Raw genomic sequence first — 16,933 nt, 5'->3', positions numbered from 1 at the left:
GCCAGCCTGCAGAAGGGAAAATGTTGAGGATTTGGGAAATGGGTTTATAACAGACAAGATTTTTTTTGTCTGAGAGAAGGAGATTTTGGTGTCCAGTGACCATGGGACTTGTCTTCTACTCATATATTGGACATGCCTTGTTCATGCAAATGATTCATCTCATACATATTAAGGAAAGTGCAGAGTGCTGTTTAGATTTGTGTCATTCGGGCCAAGTAGAGAGCATTGAGCTGTGACAAAAGGACCTGCTATCTGCTGTGTGGCCTCTTGAACTTGAAGCAGCTCTAAGGTCAGAGATCTTGGCCCTGGACCAAGAGAGAGCTCTTTAGGCTCAGATGAAGTAGGAAGAGCGCATGCATCTGTGTGGTTTCACCTGCTTTGTTAACTGCCTGCTGCCTTCTGCTTCAGCTCACATAGCTGAGATGTATTTAGAGGTCGCTATACATGTATCAGTCTGCATCTTGGTTTGACAGGGCACGCAGCTGCTTATTCTTCTGCCCTGTGTGATCTAAGCCTGTTCAATTCTTACCAAGTTTTCCATTTTAGTTCTTTAAGGGGGTCCTGGGGAGGTTATTTCATCCTTGGAATGGTCTTTTTGTTGGTTGCCTGCTGAGCCACAACATTGAAAGCAACAATGTTTCATTTTATAAATTCCTGTCTTGGTTCTATGAGCAGAACCTGCCATTATCTGTGTAATTCTTCAGTAATTTTTCATACCATTTTCTTTAAGAGGTGTGTGGACCACAACAATCAGGCTGCAAAGGCTTACCTAATGAGCTTTCTAAACCTTTCCTTTGAATTGTGGATTAGAACTGAGGAAAGAGGTTGAGGATGTGAGAAAGATGGGAAGAGGAATGTGAATTACTGGAGCAGGTAGACAAGGGGATGGATTGGAGCATAAATCCTTGGGAAAACAGGCTTTGCTATTTCTGTTTATGTAGCAATTTGTCTAAGTCTCTTACTTGCTGGTAAGATAACTAGCATTGGAAAAAGTTGGTACCATAGCATGAAGCTGTTCATTTTATGAACCAGAATTAACAAAACCTTTCTAAAATACTGTCTGATTTACCTTTGTTAGCAAAGCTTGCTGAAGAATGAGCAAAATCAAGAAGAAATGATACTTCACTTCCTGCTGGATCTCTCTAGTCAGTGTGGTGTCTCATTTCCCTGTACTCCAAGTGGGACGTCTTTTGATTTAACATCTTCCCTTCATGCTATTGAGGATGATTCAGCTATGGATGTGAAATCTCTCTGGGATGATGTGAGATTGCATCTTCGACGATTTCTAGTAAATAGGCTGCAAAGTCAAGAAGAAACAAATCCTAATGCTTTACAACAACAAATGGAGTTTAAAACTCAGTGCATACAGCAACTTTTGTTTCTTTATCCTGAATCGGAAGTCTTAGTAAAGTATCAAAATATGCAGAATAAACTGGTTAGTGATCTTCTACAGAACTGTATTTTGTCTAGTTGTGGTGAAACAAATTTTGATAAGGTTGTTCATGGTTACCAAAGTTCTATACCCACGTTGTGCACAATGATAAAAGAGGATTTGCATATACTAAGTGGAACTATTGATCTTTCTTCATCATTGAAGTTTATTAATGAAACTTATCTGGATACCATCACCGAAGAAATGACAGTTCTCCTTGAAAGACTTTGTGAGCTGCAGTTCAAAGAAAATGCTCTACATATAGTTAAGGCAAACAAGATTTCAAAGAAGCATAGAGGAACAGTTCATGCTGTGGGTTAGTAGCCTTATTTTATGTTATTGTAGTTAGATATTATTTGAGTTATACTGCTTTTTTTCCAATATGCTTGATTATTTCCTGTGAAGAGAGAGGCCTGAGATTATTAATTACAGCTTTATGTTTTAGCCATATTACTGCAGTTAAATTATAGACTGTCTCAGAATTGTGATTAGAAAGGTTTAAACTAAGGGAGAGTATCTTAACGCTTATGTATGTAGAAACCCCATTTTAATTCAGTGGATAACAGTGTCGTGTCATAGTTGGGTTTTTTTTAGTCTAACTTGTTCCAACTGCTGAAATACATAATAGAATAAGAACTGTTTAATCCAGATTTTAAAAATACCACAAACTCTTCAGTCTTCTACCTCCACTGTTTTTGAATTGTCAGAAGTTTTAACGGAGAGTATAGGAAGGTCTGTACAATAATGTGGCCATGAAATAGACACAGATTCATACATCAGAGCTGAACCAAAAGATCACTATTCAGATTCTAATTAAAAAAAAAAAAAAAAAAAAGAAACATTTTCTAGGACTGTGAAAGTATGGTTGGTGAGTTAGAGTTAATGCTACCTAGCCGTTTCTTCTTGTTCCAAGGAAATGGGGTATTTTCTGTACTTTCTTTTTACATTTGGTGAGTCTGACATGCTGATTTCCAAAGCAAAGAAGCAGAGCTTTAGAAAAAAATTGTACAAAATGGAAACTTTCATAACATAACTGCATGCTTGTATGTAATTGCTTTTTCAAAGCAGAGTTTTGAACACAGCTCCTCTATGCAAGAGCTGTTTGTTTAAAACATAGCCTTCCATAAAGGTGAAGTAGTTTGCAGACAGAAAATACTAAAAGTTTAGAATCACGTGAAAAATACAGAAACAGAAAGTAGATCTTTGGGCTGTACAACATACACAAAGGATGAGGTAGTGAGGTGATTTGCCAGGTCTGTGCAGAAGAAAATTATACTCTGGTGAGTTTTAAAATCAATATACATGTTAATATAAGTCAACTAGAAATTCCACTGGAAGAAATGCAGAAAGAATTTTTCAACAGGAGCTGAAATACGGAGGAATATGTAGAACACATGAAAGGTAAGGTAAGGGAAGAGGCATGCAGACAAATAATTTGAAAGGATGAGAAGTTCAATGTAAAGCTGATATATTAGTGGGGTGGAATGTTGGTAGGAAACAAGGAGAAGTCATGACAGAGTGATGTTGAGTTGTGAAGTAAATGACAAGAAATGTATCTTTGAATTACATGGTGAGATGGGAATCAGTGAAAGGATTCATTGACAAAAAAATGACTGGTAGCGAACTGGAAGTTTGTAACTTAATTTTTCTTTCAGTCTCCAAACAGCTCACAAAGGTGGGAAAATGTTACTTCCATTTGCCATCTAAGACCTAGAAATTAAAGTGACTGTAAGGGTGGCTTGTCTAAAAAACCCACGCATTAACTGCTTTCTTTACAAGAAGGAAAACAGTCCTTCAATCCATTAAGACAGCAATTCCTCTGCCTAAATTTTCTTTGCCACAGGATATGTCTTTACATGTTTTTGTGCCAGCGCATCTATCCAGACAGATTTTCAGTGCACAGTTCTGTTGTCTATTCAGAAGAACAGAGGAAGATTAAGGTATACAACATAAATCTTGGGACTTGCTTGCAACTTTTAAAACAGTTGCTGCAATTAGTTTTAGAAAACTAAAAATGTCTGTATTTCATAAATCCCATGGAAGATTTTTGATTCAAAATGTATTAAAGATCAGATTTGCGCGTGCAGCAGCTGTCCCCTTAGCACCCAGGAAATGTGTTTAGAAGCCATGTTTGTTAATATTATGTAATACTTAAAATTACTTCCTTCATATAGGCAGTCCTCTTCATATCTTCATCACTATATAATACTTCATATTATTTTACGTCAAAAGGTTGGTATGGGAGGCAAGCATTGATTCACCTTCAGTCTCTCTTACCAGTTTTCGGCATATCAGACTGTTCTAGACAATCTGTGGGTACAGACTGCAGGCAGGCAAAGGATAAAGCAACAATAGTGAAGTCAGCAGGCTAGAGCAAAACAGGATGTCAGAGCTGTGAAGTTACGTAGGATTATTTTTTTCATTTTGTTTACATGTCATAGCCTGTTCTTTGGTTTTATTCATCAGTACAAGCAAAATTTACACCAAAACAATCATAACTGAATAGTTTATTGTATGTGAGCTTATACGTGAAAAATTTTTCTTCGAAGAGATTATTCTCTTCTAAACATTTGCATATACTGGTTTTATACCACACAAAGTCAGAAAAAGGCACTTTTCCATTGGAATTAAAGTGTTCACAAGGCAGTTCACACTGAAATAACTATTCTGGGGAAAAAACCCTACAGAATAACCGTTTGGGGAGATTTATAATGGTAGCCAAATTCTTAGTGTCAAGTGACTTTTCCTGCATGGAATTCCTATTAAATTCTGATACCTTTGCTGCCCTCCCGTAATTGAGAGTGGAAATCTGTATTTATACATAGGTTAGGTTAAAAGATGGCTTTAGTAGGTTGCCTTGACAGTAATACCTGGTTTGCTGAGTATTAAAAAAAACAAAGAAGCATACTGGAGTATGGAGGGAAGGAGAGAAAGGGCAAGAAACTTTTTTTCTTGGCTGTAAGGCAGTTAACACCTATGTGCTTCTTATTTTTTGATGCACGTTCCCTCTGCCCTCTGGGAACCAGCACATTTCAGAACAGCAAAGTAATTTAATCTAGGGCATTCAATTGGGACTCTTATCCCAGAGGTGAAAAAAGTTTTCCTGTTTACTTTGTCCACCCTCGGGGAAATACGGTTTTTGGTTTGTTGGGTTTTGTGTCTTTTTTCGTAAGAGCTGCTCTAATTGATCCTACTATATAGGAGAGGAAAAAATGAAAGAAAATAATGAAATAATGCTAGAACCTCAGAAAACATTATATAGATGACCTACTTCTGTCAGGAAAATATAGGTTGTCTATAACAAGCTTTAACAGAGTTATAAGTCTTTAAAATATTTCATAGACAACAATCTATTTGTGAAGTAAGGAATTAACGTTTTTGTTTTCACACTGTATTAGAACAGTTATTTGTCAAGTACTGTAATGAAATTGTATCTGCTTATCAGGATTGAGGATGAGCATGGTTTGAGAGGGAAGCTGACAAAATGGTATGTGAGAAGAGGCAAATTCTTTGGAACTTGGCATCTTTGGTTGCCAGCTCTAGTGGAGGGAGGTGCGTTTATGTTGTAACATGATCCTGTGTCCAGTTAAATCTGTGACTCCTTACCATTAACAGTGCAGGATTCAGCCTTTAGTGTTTGGGCTACATTATTGTAGTAGGTTTTTATCTACAGTGGATCATAATTTTTCTGTGTACTCTCAGCACATCACCTATGTTTCCAACCTGCTAAAACAATATTTGGAGAATGTTCCCCCTGCCCCCCAAATACTTTTTTGATGGAATGTTGTAAGATGTTTCAACCTTTGTATCATATTAATCATATGTGTCTTGCAAAAGTTTATTTAAATGTTAAAGCATTTTAAAACGTACTTTATATATATATTTGTTAACATATTTAGCATGGCAAGAATCATGCAGACAGCTGTTTTTCAGCTTATATCTTATGATTTTTTGCTTCAATTTCCAGTGTCATATTTCTCAGAAATTATTTGCGGTAAGTCTATTAAATGTGGATTGTACTTTTACCTTTTGAACCTTTTTTGTGTTCCTTTATTTACAAAAATGTTAATCTAGTTTAATCAGGCATTACTAACCTGTCTTAATCCTTCATCTCTTATAAGAGTAGCTGTTTCTTCGTCTAAAAGTGGTAACACATTGACCAATAAAAACCTTAAACCCCATGAAATTATACACATTTTATATATTAGTGGAAGGTTTTCTTTGGTTTTATTTATATAATTATATATATATATATATATACAGAGAGAGAGAGAGAGTGTGAATACAAGTGTAGACTAATTAGCCTATTTTTTAATTTCCTGTGGTTAAAACTAAAATGAGATTAGAGCTCTGAATTTTATTTTTTGTGACATTCAAATTCATTGGCTTAATATTTTCATTTAATCACAAACTTGCCAGAGACCCTTAAATAGACTCTCAAATCTAATGGCATTTGCCAATGAAATATACTTTTATTATATAATTAATAACTTTTACAATCTTCAGTGAATTTTTTTTTTTTAATTTTAGGCAATATGTAGTTCTTCAAAATCAATAGTTTATTGTTTTTAAGAAAGTATTACTGCAAAGTGCAGTTAAACTGAAGTGATGCATATTTGACTAAGTATATTTTTAGCTACTAATTAAGTCACCTTCACTGATCTATTTTAATACTCATATTTTGTACTTTTACCCCAGTATACTATCCTCTTAATTATGTGTTCAGCAGGCTTCCTTTGTCTTTTGTTTCTCCAGAATATGACCAACTTCCATTCTATTCTAAAGATATATTCAAATGCAAACTGTGATTTTCATTATGATATTTTAAATTCATTATCTTTAAATATTCATGCGTTCCCAAGAATATATTGTGTTCATGGCACACCTAATTTCAATGTGGCATATATCTAAACTTGAACAGAAGGACTTAATATTGTTTAGAGGAGCTGCATTTGTGCAGTAGAGTTGAAAGCAAGAAGAGAAACAGGCCTTGCAGTAATTTGTTTGAATGAAAGTAAGTTTGGGACCTTAAATGAAAGTACTTGGTAAGGAAAATCTTATTTTGAAGTCACTTATCCTTATGTATTTCCAGCAGTGTGCTGTCCAGCTCACTTGAAACATGAGTTTTGGGTTTTGCACTTTTGACTTAAATTTGTTTTCTCTTCTGCATTCATGTGCGCATGGCTGTTTCCCCTAGTTTATAATTTCTGCACCTTGAAATAAAGAACCTTAGGTTTCAGGGTTGCTTTTATCCTCCCATTTAATTTTAATTCAGTCAGTTTGTGATCTCTTGAGCTGCAATTATTGCCTACAAGAAATCGTCTATGATCTTCATCTTATCTATCAAAAATACAGCTAAAATAGTATTGATACCTCCTGGTCTAGTGACTCAAATTTTAAAATGATGAAAAAACAGGTTTTCGTGTCTGGGCATAATTAGGACTCAACTTCTTTAGTATAATTTAATTTATATCTGGAAATTAAAGTTAATTCCAGACATGTTTTCATTTAATTAATATTTATATCCTTACACCTTTTTTGAGATTTCTGTCCAGGTAAAGAACTATAGCAGATAATTTACAATATTTATGTTGTAGTTACGATCGCTTTTCCATCATGTTTTCTTATCTGTTGTCCCTTATGCTTTTAGAAGTATTAGGAGGAAGAGGGGAAGTTTCTCTGTCAGTTGGTTTACTACTGTTCTGGCCTACAAAATCCTATTGTGTCTTTCTGAAGTGCCGGTAGGACATTCTGATGTAAAGTGGACCACATGGATTACAGATTATAATATCCAGTATCACATCTTGCCTCAGCAGTTCAAGTTCATTATATTGCTCAGATCCTGGCATTAATACAAGCAAGTTTTCAGTTATATCTATAATGTGTTGTTAAGGGCCAAATGTTTTAGAAATATAAAATTTTAAAACTTAATTATGGGGATTTATTTCAAGGGTGTATTTTTATTAATTTAAGCTTTAAAATATTTCAAGACCTACATACCTGTTTTAGTGACTTTCAGACATTATAAATACAAAAATAGAGGAATGATAACAGAAACTGGAACTTCACCCTACTTGCTTCCTTGCATGTCTTTCTCTTTTTTTACTCCACCAGGCCAGCCTACAACAACCACGCATCCCTTCTGATCGATGGGAGGTGCTGTTTCTGTTTCTACTTGATGGCTGTAGCTGATGTGTTTCTGTTATATTTCTGCCTGCTTGGCATCTCCTTCTCTCTTCCATTTCTCCTCTCTGTATCACTGCAGAGTGCCTGGTAGTACAGCTTTCATAGGAACAGGGCTTTAGGGGCCTGTATAAAGCAAGGTATGGAGCAGTTGCTGGAAAGAATGGTAGCTGTATGCAAACAGGTTTTGCAACCACTGAATCCTTGAGCTGCACCCTACGTGGTGATGCATGGCACAGTCTTCCCCATGTCTTACACAGCTGGAGTGTAAAATTCTAGTTTCCATCCATGAAAGATGGGGAAGTAGCAGATCAAGTGAAACCATAGCACTTCTCTTTTACGCATATAATAACCTTCACAGAGAACATGAGGACATCAGCAAAAATGGCATGGATACTACCTATGGATTGAGTAAAAATCATTAGGTTTTTTTTACTTTATAAATACCAAAGATGCCTGATTTTGTATTATGAGCCAATTGGTATTGAGTTATTCAATAGGTTTAATTCTCACCTATTTAAAATAATGGAGCAAATAGTGTTGGTGGGAATTTATAATAGAAAGTTAAAATTGAAAACCTGTGGACATACAGATATGATGCAGATTTCTGCAGTTGTCTTTGTTCCTTGAGAAGCCTATAAAATGTTGACAGCCAAAACAAGATCCTATTACTCAGGGGAAACAAAATAAATGTCTTTGCCTTTAATATAGGAAATAATGTGTTTCATAGCCTCTTTGTCACGTATTACTTATTTCTTATCCTTGCAAGTATTGTATTTGATTTCTACTGCACAATTATATTAAATGGAAATATGAGTAGTACTGAGGAGAAAATAAAACCATCTGTTTGAACATACAGAGCTGGAGTTTTAATAAAAAAGAGGTACTTTTTTAAAGGCCATATGAGTGTAATACCCTAGGACCACAAATGTTTTTCTAGTGGGAGAATGCCATTTTTATAAAGATTACAAAAGCATTAAGCTTGTTACTTTTTAAGCTTATAGCAGGGGGTAAGATAACAGTATCTAAGTTACTGAAATGTCAGTTGAACTGACAGAATTTCAAAGCTGTTAGCATGCCTGAATACATTCCTTCTTTTTAGAGCAGTTGCTTGAAATTACTTACTAAGACCATAACATGAAGACGGGCAGTAAAATCTTGTTCTTGACTTTTTGTCATACTGAAAAGGTGCCCATTCTGAAATTTTATTACCATGTTGTTTATTTAATAAGATAAGTAATCACTAAGCTTGCATTTCAAATTGTTTGTATATTTTGAAACATCAAATTCTTGCTGCTTTCTTGGGTTACATTTTTTTTAGACTGTTGTGCCCTGAAGTTCCTCCGCTTCATCTTTTCCAATAGGAACTCAAATCTGTTTTCTGAATTCTGTAGAGGTTGAAAAGTTTCCATTATTGGTATTTTATTTGCTTTCAAAATGTCCACAATTAGCAAACACCAACTTACTTTCTTACTTTTTGCTCTCTCAACACACCTGCGTCTTTTTCCTCAGCATGAAGAGAGCATTTAATTCACTGTGCCCTCTAATTAATGCATTCTTCTCCCAAGTTTAAAAGGTGGAAGTGATTTACTTTCCAGTCTGATGGCTTGTGAGTGGTCAGAGGTCAATTTGAGTTTTATATACTGTAGTATTCTGTTTAGTAATAAAAAATGTGAAAATCTGAGAAAGAATTAGTAAGCTAGGCTCTCTTTTACTTCAGAGTAAAGGCCTGTGTGGAGAAAAGTATGTAGAACTATGGCAGTTAAGACAAGACTTCAAAAATCTCTTTTAGAGAGGCTCCCGCAGTATTGATTGGAAAGTTCTTGTAGGAGTCTTTTCAGTATATGCGTCTACTGTCATATAGTCACAAGTTAATTAGATGGTCCTGGCTGTGATTTTTGTCAGGACAGGGAACCTCTTCTGTCACAAAATGTGTATCCAGAAAGGAAATCTAATTTTTAAAAGGCAAAATTATTTTAGTCACAATAGGTCATTTTTGTGAAAAATTATATGTGTTTAAATTGAGGGTGTGTCACATCCACAAGATGGATGTTACATGCTATGTTAGAACATGAATCCCCTTTCTATTGTGCCTTAGGCTTAGAAATTTTTTAAAACCCTCTGTCTTCAATCAAGGGGCTGCTGTACCCACAGAGTTTTTGAAAAACAAAGCTGTCAGTCATTTTATAGTGCTGTTCACTACATTCACGGAATATAGCAGGACAATGGAGATATTGCTGTCTGATCTAGAGGGATTAAGGGTGGTTATAACACAGTCTAACTTTCTAGTTTGAAATTTAGCAGTTAGCGCTCTGGAGGTTTTTAGTACCACTAAACATTGCAGGCTCTCTGGAATTGGATCTGTTACTGCTCTCATGCTTTCAAGAAGAGCTTCCTTTTCCTCAGTAGCATCACGCACTGATCATCCTCTGGCTGAGATCCAAATCCTTGTATTTAAGTATAATGGGTGGTATACTGATTTGCTGTTCATGTGCTAGTAAAGTCCATAAATTTCTGTAATGCACAAATTAGATATTCTGTTACATACACTACTATCAGCTCAGCTATAAAGAGGTGTTTTAAGAGTGTTGTCTCAGCTCAGTGAGTAGGAACCTATAGATATATGTATATCCATGCTGACGTATGATTAATCCTTCATTTGTATTCTAGCCTTTCTCCAAAATATTTGTTAAAAGGTTATGGATTTCCAAACTAATTTCTCTAGAAGTTTTTAAAGGGCAGTGTCTGCCTTTTTTCTGTACACCTAGACTTAGTTTTGATTTTTATATTCCTCATAAAAGTAATCATGAGAACTTTGTGGTGACTTTGCGTAGCTGGGGTTTTGAAATATAAAGAGGTAGGAAGCAGAAATATAAGTATTGACTCCAGCTTTATATGTAATTTTTTGAGTGTTTTCTCTTATTAGAACAAAAGCTGTCACTATCTGCCTCTATCTTGGGAATTCCAAGGAGTAGGAGAAGCAAAAGTGACAGAGGCACTTTAATCTATTATTTAAGGAAATACATAATATCATGCATAGACTACACAAAGGAATGATGAACACTTGATAGAAATTCCTGATTGGTTGAAAGTTCCTAACAATCTAATTTTAATGGAATGGGTCTGATGTAATGAACTGATCTGTGGAGACACCAACCATTCCACTGTAAGTGTGTAAGTGCAGAGGATAGAAACAAAGCTAGCAGACATTTTTATGTTTGCAGACATTAAAGGAATTGAAATCAGATTAAAATGAACACATTGATTACTGTTTTCAAATAGAAATTACAATTCTCTTTTATCATGCAAGTGTTTTAAATGGTCTACAGGGAAAGATGCAAGTCCTATTGAAGTTAGAATTCATGAGAAAGTTTGACAGACCTGGCAGTACTTCATTTCTCTTTCAGCAAAGACTGAAGAAGGTAATCAACTTGGAGTTCTTCAAGGACTCCTGTGTTTCAGAATAGGTGCAATCTCCAGTTTGCTACAGGCTGCCTCAGTTTTTACACTTCCTTCAAACACTGGGCTTTGGTGTTTTCTGTGCCATGTGTGTGAAGACTTCAGGGAATGCAGTGACTCCCTCAGCCCACAGTTTAGGCAAGAAAATTAAAAAAATTTATGTGGAACCAGTTTCTGCCATTGGCGAGGCCCAGAATATGCTTTCTGTTCTACTGAGAAATATTACAAAGCATAGCATTTTGTCATAGGGTAATTCTTGCAGTTTTCTGAGGAGGACTCTGCTTATAGTCACTACTTCAGAACAAATGGTCATTTCTAGAATAACACCTAACCCCTCCTCCCCCCAAATGCTATAAACAACTGCAAATACAGTATATCTACAACTTTTATGACCATTTTAATTAAAGGGGAATTTAAAGAATGTATGTTTTTTCATTATTATGATAATTATCAGAAAATGATTGGATACCAGCTGCTAAATTCCTTAAATGGACCCATCATTAATTAGTTTTAATTCAGAGACTGATTAATTTGTTTACATTTGAATTCTTTAAAATGTCATTGTCTACCAGAAGTCACAGTGTATAATCAGAATATCCTGTAATTTCTTAGCAGATTTGTGTTTTTGAAAATTAAGGAGCAAGTTGAGTCTGGTTTAAGAGCAAGCTAAGATAGGTATCTATGTATAAAGTAGTTTTATTAAACATTATTACAGGGCACTTGGTCCTCAAAGCACATGAAGGGGTGTCTGGAATTTCTTCAACAGAGTTGTCAGGTAGCTGTGTGCTGTCAAGCCGTTAGATTGGTGAGATGATTTGCTCAAGACTACTACATTGAGTTTGGTGTCAGAACATGATCAGATGTTCCTGCTCTCCAACCTGTGTTTCCAGCACTGGTCTAGCCTTTCATCAGTTGGTCGGTGAACATGATTTCAAGTAAAGATTTAATTTTGACAGGCCTATGCACTCAGCGTTAACAAACAACTTAGGCATTTGGAGGCAAACATTTAGCAACCTGATATGGAATCAACCTTCACAATGGGATGAAAACTGATCTCATTGAAGTGGGAAGACATTAGGGAGCAGATTTGATTAAAATCTCGCATATAGCGAATCTCTTTCAGAAGGTTAGCGTATCCTTCACTGGGGTGGTTTAATAGCTGGCAGTGACATATCTCTTTCTATGACAGACACATTCTCTTGATTAAATATATGCAAATTTATACATGCTTACCATGTTTATACATAAGTTGAGATCCCTTACTTCACTGTGGTTTTTTGACACGTGCACAGTATGGATGTATAGTATATAAGCACTTCCCAAAGCCACAAGTTAATGGTGATGTGTAATTAAAAAAAAATTTGCTATCTTTAGATCTGTGACCAATTTTTTTAAAAAAAGGGACAAAAATAAGCCAACATGTAGTCTGTCTGCATAAGCTGCTTTATCAGATTCTCCTGGCACTCCTGGGTTTCACTGGAACTAACAGTGAGCTGCAGAGCAAGACAGGTGTTTAAAAAACCTTAAACACTGGGATAACAGTTTGCGTCCATGTGGTTTCCTCTGCTGCACTGATAGTTCTTTATGGGTCTGTCAGTTTCAATCAGCAGAGAGCACATGTGATCAGTATATCTGATAAACTTGTCAACGCCTTTTTAAAGCAGGATTCCTCAACCTATTCTATTCAACTCTCCTCCCCCCCTTCGCTTTTTCATCATTTCAAGTAGAATCTTGATAAGACAGAGATATGTCACAGGCAGCTGTGTATAGCTAGCTCAGGCTACAACTAATTTGTGGAGGAAAAAATTAAATCAGGAGGTAAATTATTTCATGATTGCTCATTCCCAACAGAGTTGGGCATCATTCTGAAGAAAATATAAAATAATTGGTTTCAGGCCATGTCAGACACATGCAATTCCCTTCACTAATGGCTATGTGAGGTAGCACTAGGCCTCAGGGGTCACCAAAGAACTGAAAATAGCTTAGAGCCGGGCACAGCAATAGAGAGACAGAGCACATAGGAAATGAAGTGGCAATAAGTGCAATCTATAGGGGAAATGTGCTTCACTTGGAGTTTAATATATTGGCTTAGAATCTGGCAGTAAGCCATGCAACAATTGTTTACCTTTTTGTCAGCATCTGCATCTGTTCTGTTTTGTAAACAGCACTTAACTTTCAGTCAGTAAATGCTGGAATCAATAACAACTGTTAAGGGATTTCCTTTCTTTTTTTTCATATTCCATAACAAATGCATGCTACAAACAGTGTTTGCCTTAGATTAACAAGAAACAGACATTAACAGGGTTAAAGGGATTTGGTTGGGAACGTTTTATAGCTTCTTGGGTTTGCAGTAATTGTATCTGTGTGATTTGAATGTATCTTGTAACCTATCCAAATTAAACTCTTAAAAAAATGCTAGCATGCAGTAATGAAGATGATTTTTTATAATTATCTTAAGTACTGTGTATAGAAAACTGCTGGCACTGTTTGTAATAATTTAGTTCTGTGTAATATTGTGTATTACATCTGCTATGCAGAAATACTTAGTTGCCTCTTACAGTATGAGGAAATTAGTGATTATATCCAGTGATACTAATTATTTAAACCTAGCAGTTACATTAAAAAACATACACCAACATGCAGTTTGAGAAAACTGTGAGCAGATGTCCGTAAAAATTGAATATATCATTACTAAATACAAGTGAAAGAATAATATAGTTTATATACAAGCACTGTTTAGGAGATAGTGTGCAGATGAACGCTGTCATAAATGCAAGATTGTTATAATAGTTATAGCATCACTTAAAAGTTAATATTGCTGAGAGCTGAGGAACACATTATTGTTAATGGAATTTATGTATGTAACTCCCTGTGCACTGCTTTGAAAATTTATACCTTCAAATATCCCTACACACAGTGACTATCAGCAGCTGAGTTTCTGTTGCTTTATTAGGCTATTTCTTTTCAGATTTTAACAAAATGTTAGTTCCATTTATGAAAAGGTTTTATTGTTCGTATGCAGGTTGTAGTTTGATTTTAAGTTTAATATTACGCTTTTCTGATTTTCTTCCTCATATAGCTTTATTGGATGAAATCCCTGACATCACTTTCTTGTGTCCCTTGTAAAATGATATTGTAGATCTCTCCTATATGAAATTAAGCCTTATAAATAGGGGCAAGGGAATGATATTTAATGTATTGGGAAGGTATTTTATAGTAAAATTGATTAAAAGGGTTTTAAACCCTTGGTTCCTGCTGAGGGAGAAATCCCCACTGTAATCACTGAAGACGACAGTCATCAGGTTGCTTTCCAAGGATTCCATCATGAGTCTCAGAAGCAGTTTAGCCATGTGGCTCTGTACAATGAGTAGTGAGGCTAATTAATCTGAGAGCAACACTGTCGTAATGTAGCTATTCTTGAACATCCACAGCCAGCTCACCTATGATGCAGGGATTTCTGCACCACACTTTACTGTGTCACATCCCTGGGTGGGTTGAAGTGATCAGAATTAGCCATTCGATTTTTTGAGACGTGGTGAATGCCAAACTATTAAAAAAATGTAAGATGTCACTCTCAATTTTTTTTAAAAAGAATTCACAAAAATTATGTTAAAAGTTGTGGGATTCATTCATATACATATTTTCTTATGCCTTCTGAGATTTTAAATCCTTCCAGGCTATAACCAAGGAAATTGGAAACACTGTATTTAATGGTTTCAAGAGCTACAGCTTTGAGGAAAGTACCACGGCTGAAACTTGCTATAAAACCACAAGTTAGTGGGTATACACAGGTCATTGATATCTAGCACAGCCTTATTTCTCATGCTGCTTCATTTTTAGAGATGAAGGCAAATCTTTTTAAGCAGTAAGATAAAGGCAGGTACATTGCTACTGAATTTAAGTATTTAGGAGAAGCTCAGGTGCTATCATCAAGTGCTTTATTGAACGTGTGTCTTTTGCTCTATGTTGCTTGAAAAATGCTTTAATTAACTTACTAGCTGGCTTAGAATTCATATGGGCACTTCTCAGGTTCATCACTGGTAAAGTGAAATTCTCTAATACCGCCTTTTTTTTGTTCCTAAGAGTTCCCAAGTGGTCACGTTATTTTGCAGAAAATAGCTTTGTATACAAATGCATAAGAGAAGACTGAGATTCAGTGTTCAAGACATACTGCATCAACACTGAATTTAACCTTGACGTTTGAATGACATGCTGATTTTTTTGTTACAATGAATTTTGAATAGAAATAGCTCTACAATGTATTTGTGTCATTAGAAGATGGGATATTAATTTAACTGTAAGTATTGCAAACTTGTCCCTGATTTCACTAGTAACCCGTATGTGTCTCTTTTTACAGTATTGATACTATTTTGCTAAACTATATCCTATATATGCATATAATTCAGTTGTATATAGAAGAAAAAGCAGAAAAGACTTAAAAGAAGGGCAACAAGGTGATAAAAAAATGTAGAACAGTTTCCATATAAGGAGATATAAGCAAGCCACGACTCTTCAGTTTGAAAACAAAATTAAGATGGCAGAATACAATAGATGTCTATAAAATGAGGGGAGGCATTATAAAAATGAAGAGGCATCAGTAGCTGACTGCTTCTTAAAACTAGTTGGCGTCAGACAAAGCCAGAAGGTGAAATATTCAAGCAAACAAAATGATACATGGGTTAACCCAGTGTGTAAGTAAAGTGTGGAGCTTTTTTCCACAAAATGTTATGGATGATGAAAATTCAGGTGGGGTGAAAGGGTAACTGGATAAGTTGGTGAAATAGAAACCCACTACAGGTTATTAATGCATGTCACATATGTGGAAGCTGCCCAGCTGCAAGTGGTCAAGAACTAGGTACACTTTGAGAAAAACATCGTGTATATGGTTTCCTTGTTACATTTTTATTTAATCTTATTTCAGTCACAGTCCAAGCCCAGGATACTGGGATAAAAGGCCGTAGTTGAACCCAATATAGCTACTCTTACAATTTTATGTTCTTATGTTTATGATATAGACACTCAGTTCTTAGCACCCCTGTTTGAGGTGCTTGTAATTTTTCAAATTAGATGTATTCTGCATTAATATTTTTTATAAGTTTTTATAAGTTTAAGTGAAAACCATCTTTAATTACTCTCTAGTCTCAGAATTTTATATTAAAAACTTCAGTAAAGTTACCATTTACTTGTTTGGAGTGTTGTGTTTTTCATACTTCAAGAAAAGTGTTGTCATGCGTTTTTATTGTTTGTTGGTAAAAGGAGTGTTTTGCCAGCTAGTTAAGATAAATTGTTTTCAATCTAACATTTCAAGCCTAAGATATAATAATAAAAATAATTTAAGGCAGCATGCTCATCTGCCGTTTAGAAGTTCTGAAGCCTTAGAATGCTATCAAAAGTCTAAGTAAACAGTTGTTTGAATTTAGTGTGCATGTGTAACTTCATCTGCAGAAAACAAATGCCATTTTTGCTGTTTTCTAGTTAATCATTTTGTAACTGTATCATTAAGCCTGATTGTTGAAAATCATGATGAGTGCTTACATTTTGTAAAGGTGTGTTTGCACTACATGCTCATTTCAAATTATCAGCACCTGAACCTAAATATTTACTGTTAACCAAATGTCACTCACAATTTATGCAATGAAACAGCAAAACCCTTGGTATGTTACTGATGTTTCAGCAGAAATTTGATTCTGGGTGTTATCTATGCTCTTTCTATGTAGGTTCTTTCATAATCTTTTCTGTATAGCTCTTCCAATTGCAGGAGAATGTTCCAGTGTGAGGAAGGAGGGAGAAAAGCCAGAAATTGTGGGGTGACCATTGCAAGAATTTCAGGTTTTGAGAGATTCAGCAAGTCAGCATAGG

The 16,933-nt window shown here is 35.4% G+C and overlaps 1 protein-coding gene across 3 annotated transcripts in view; it reads left to right on the top strand.

Moving 5' to 3' along the window:
- Positions 1-16,933, top strand: part of KIAA0825 (KIAA0825 ortholog) — a 252,855-nt gene that overhangs the window by 49,429 nt on the left and 186,493 nt on the right. For 2 of the 3 annotated variants that reach the window (XM_056325815.1, XM_056325816.1), the window contains one exon: positions 1,079-1,748. In XM_056325815.1, coding sequence (XP_056181790.1) covers positions 1,079-1,748 — 670 coding nt within the window. Of the gene's footprint in view, positions 1-1,078; positions 5,885-16,933 lie in introns of those variants that run through there. The other variant, XM_056325817.1, reaches the window with a different exon arrangement.

Source organism: Falco biarmicus, chromosome Z (assembly GCF_023638135.1).
Source record: "Falco biarmicus isolate bFalBia1 chromosome Z, bFalBia1.pri, whole genome shotgun sequence".
Taxonomy (NCBI): Eukaryota; Metazoa; Chordata; class Aves; order Falconiformes; family Falconidae; genus Falco; species Falco biarmicus.
This window is presented reverse-complemented; position numbering and strand designations above follow the sequence as displayed.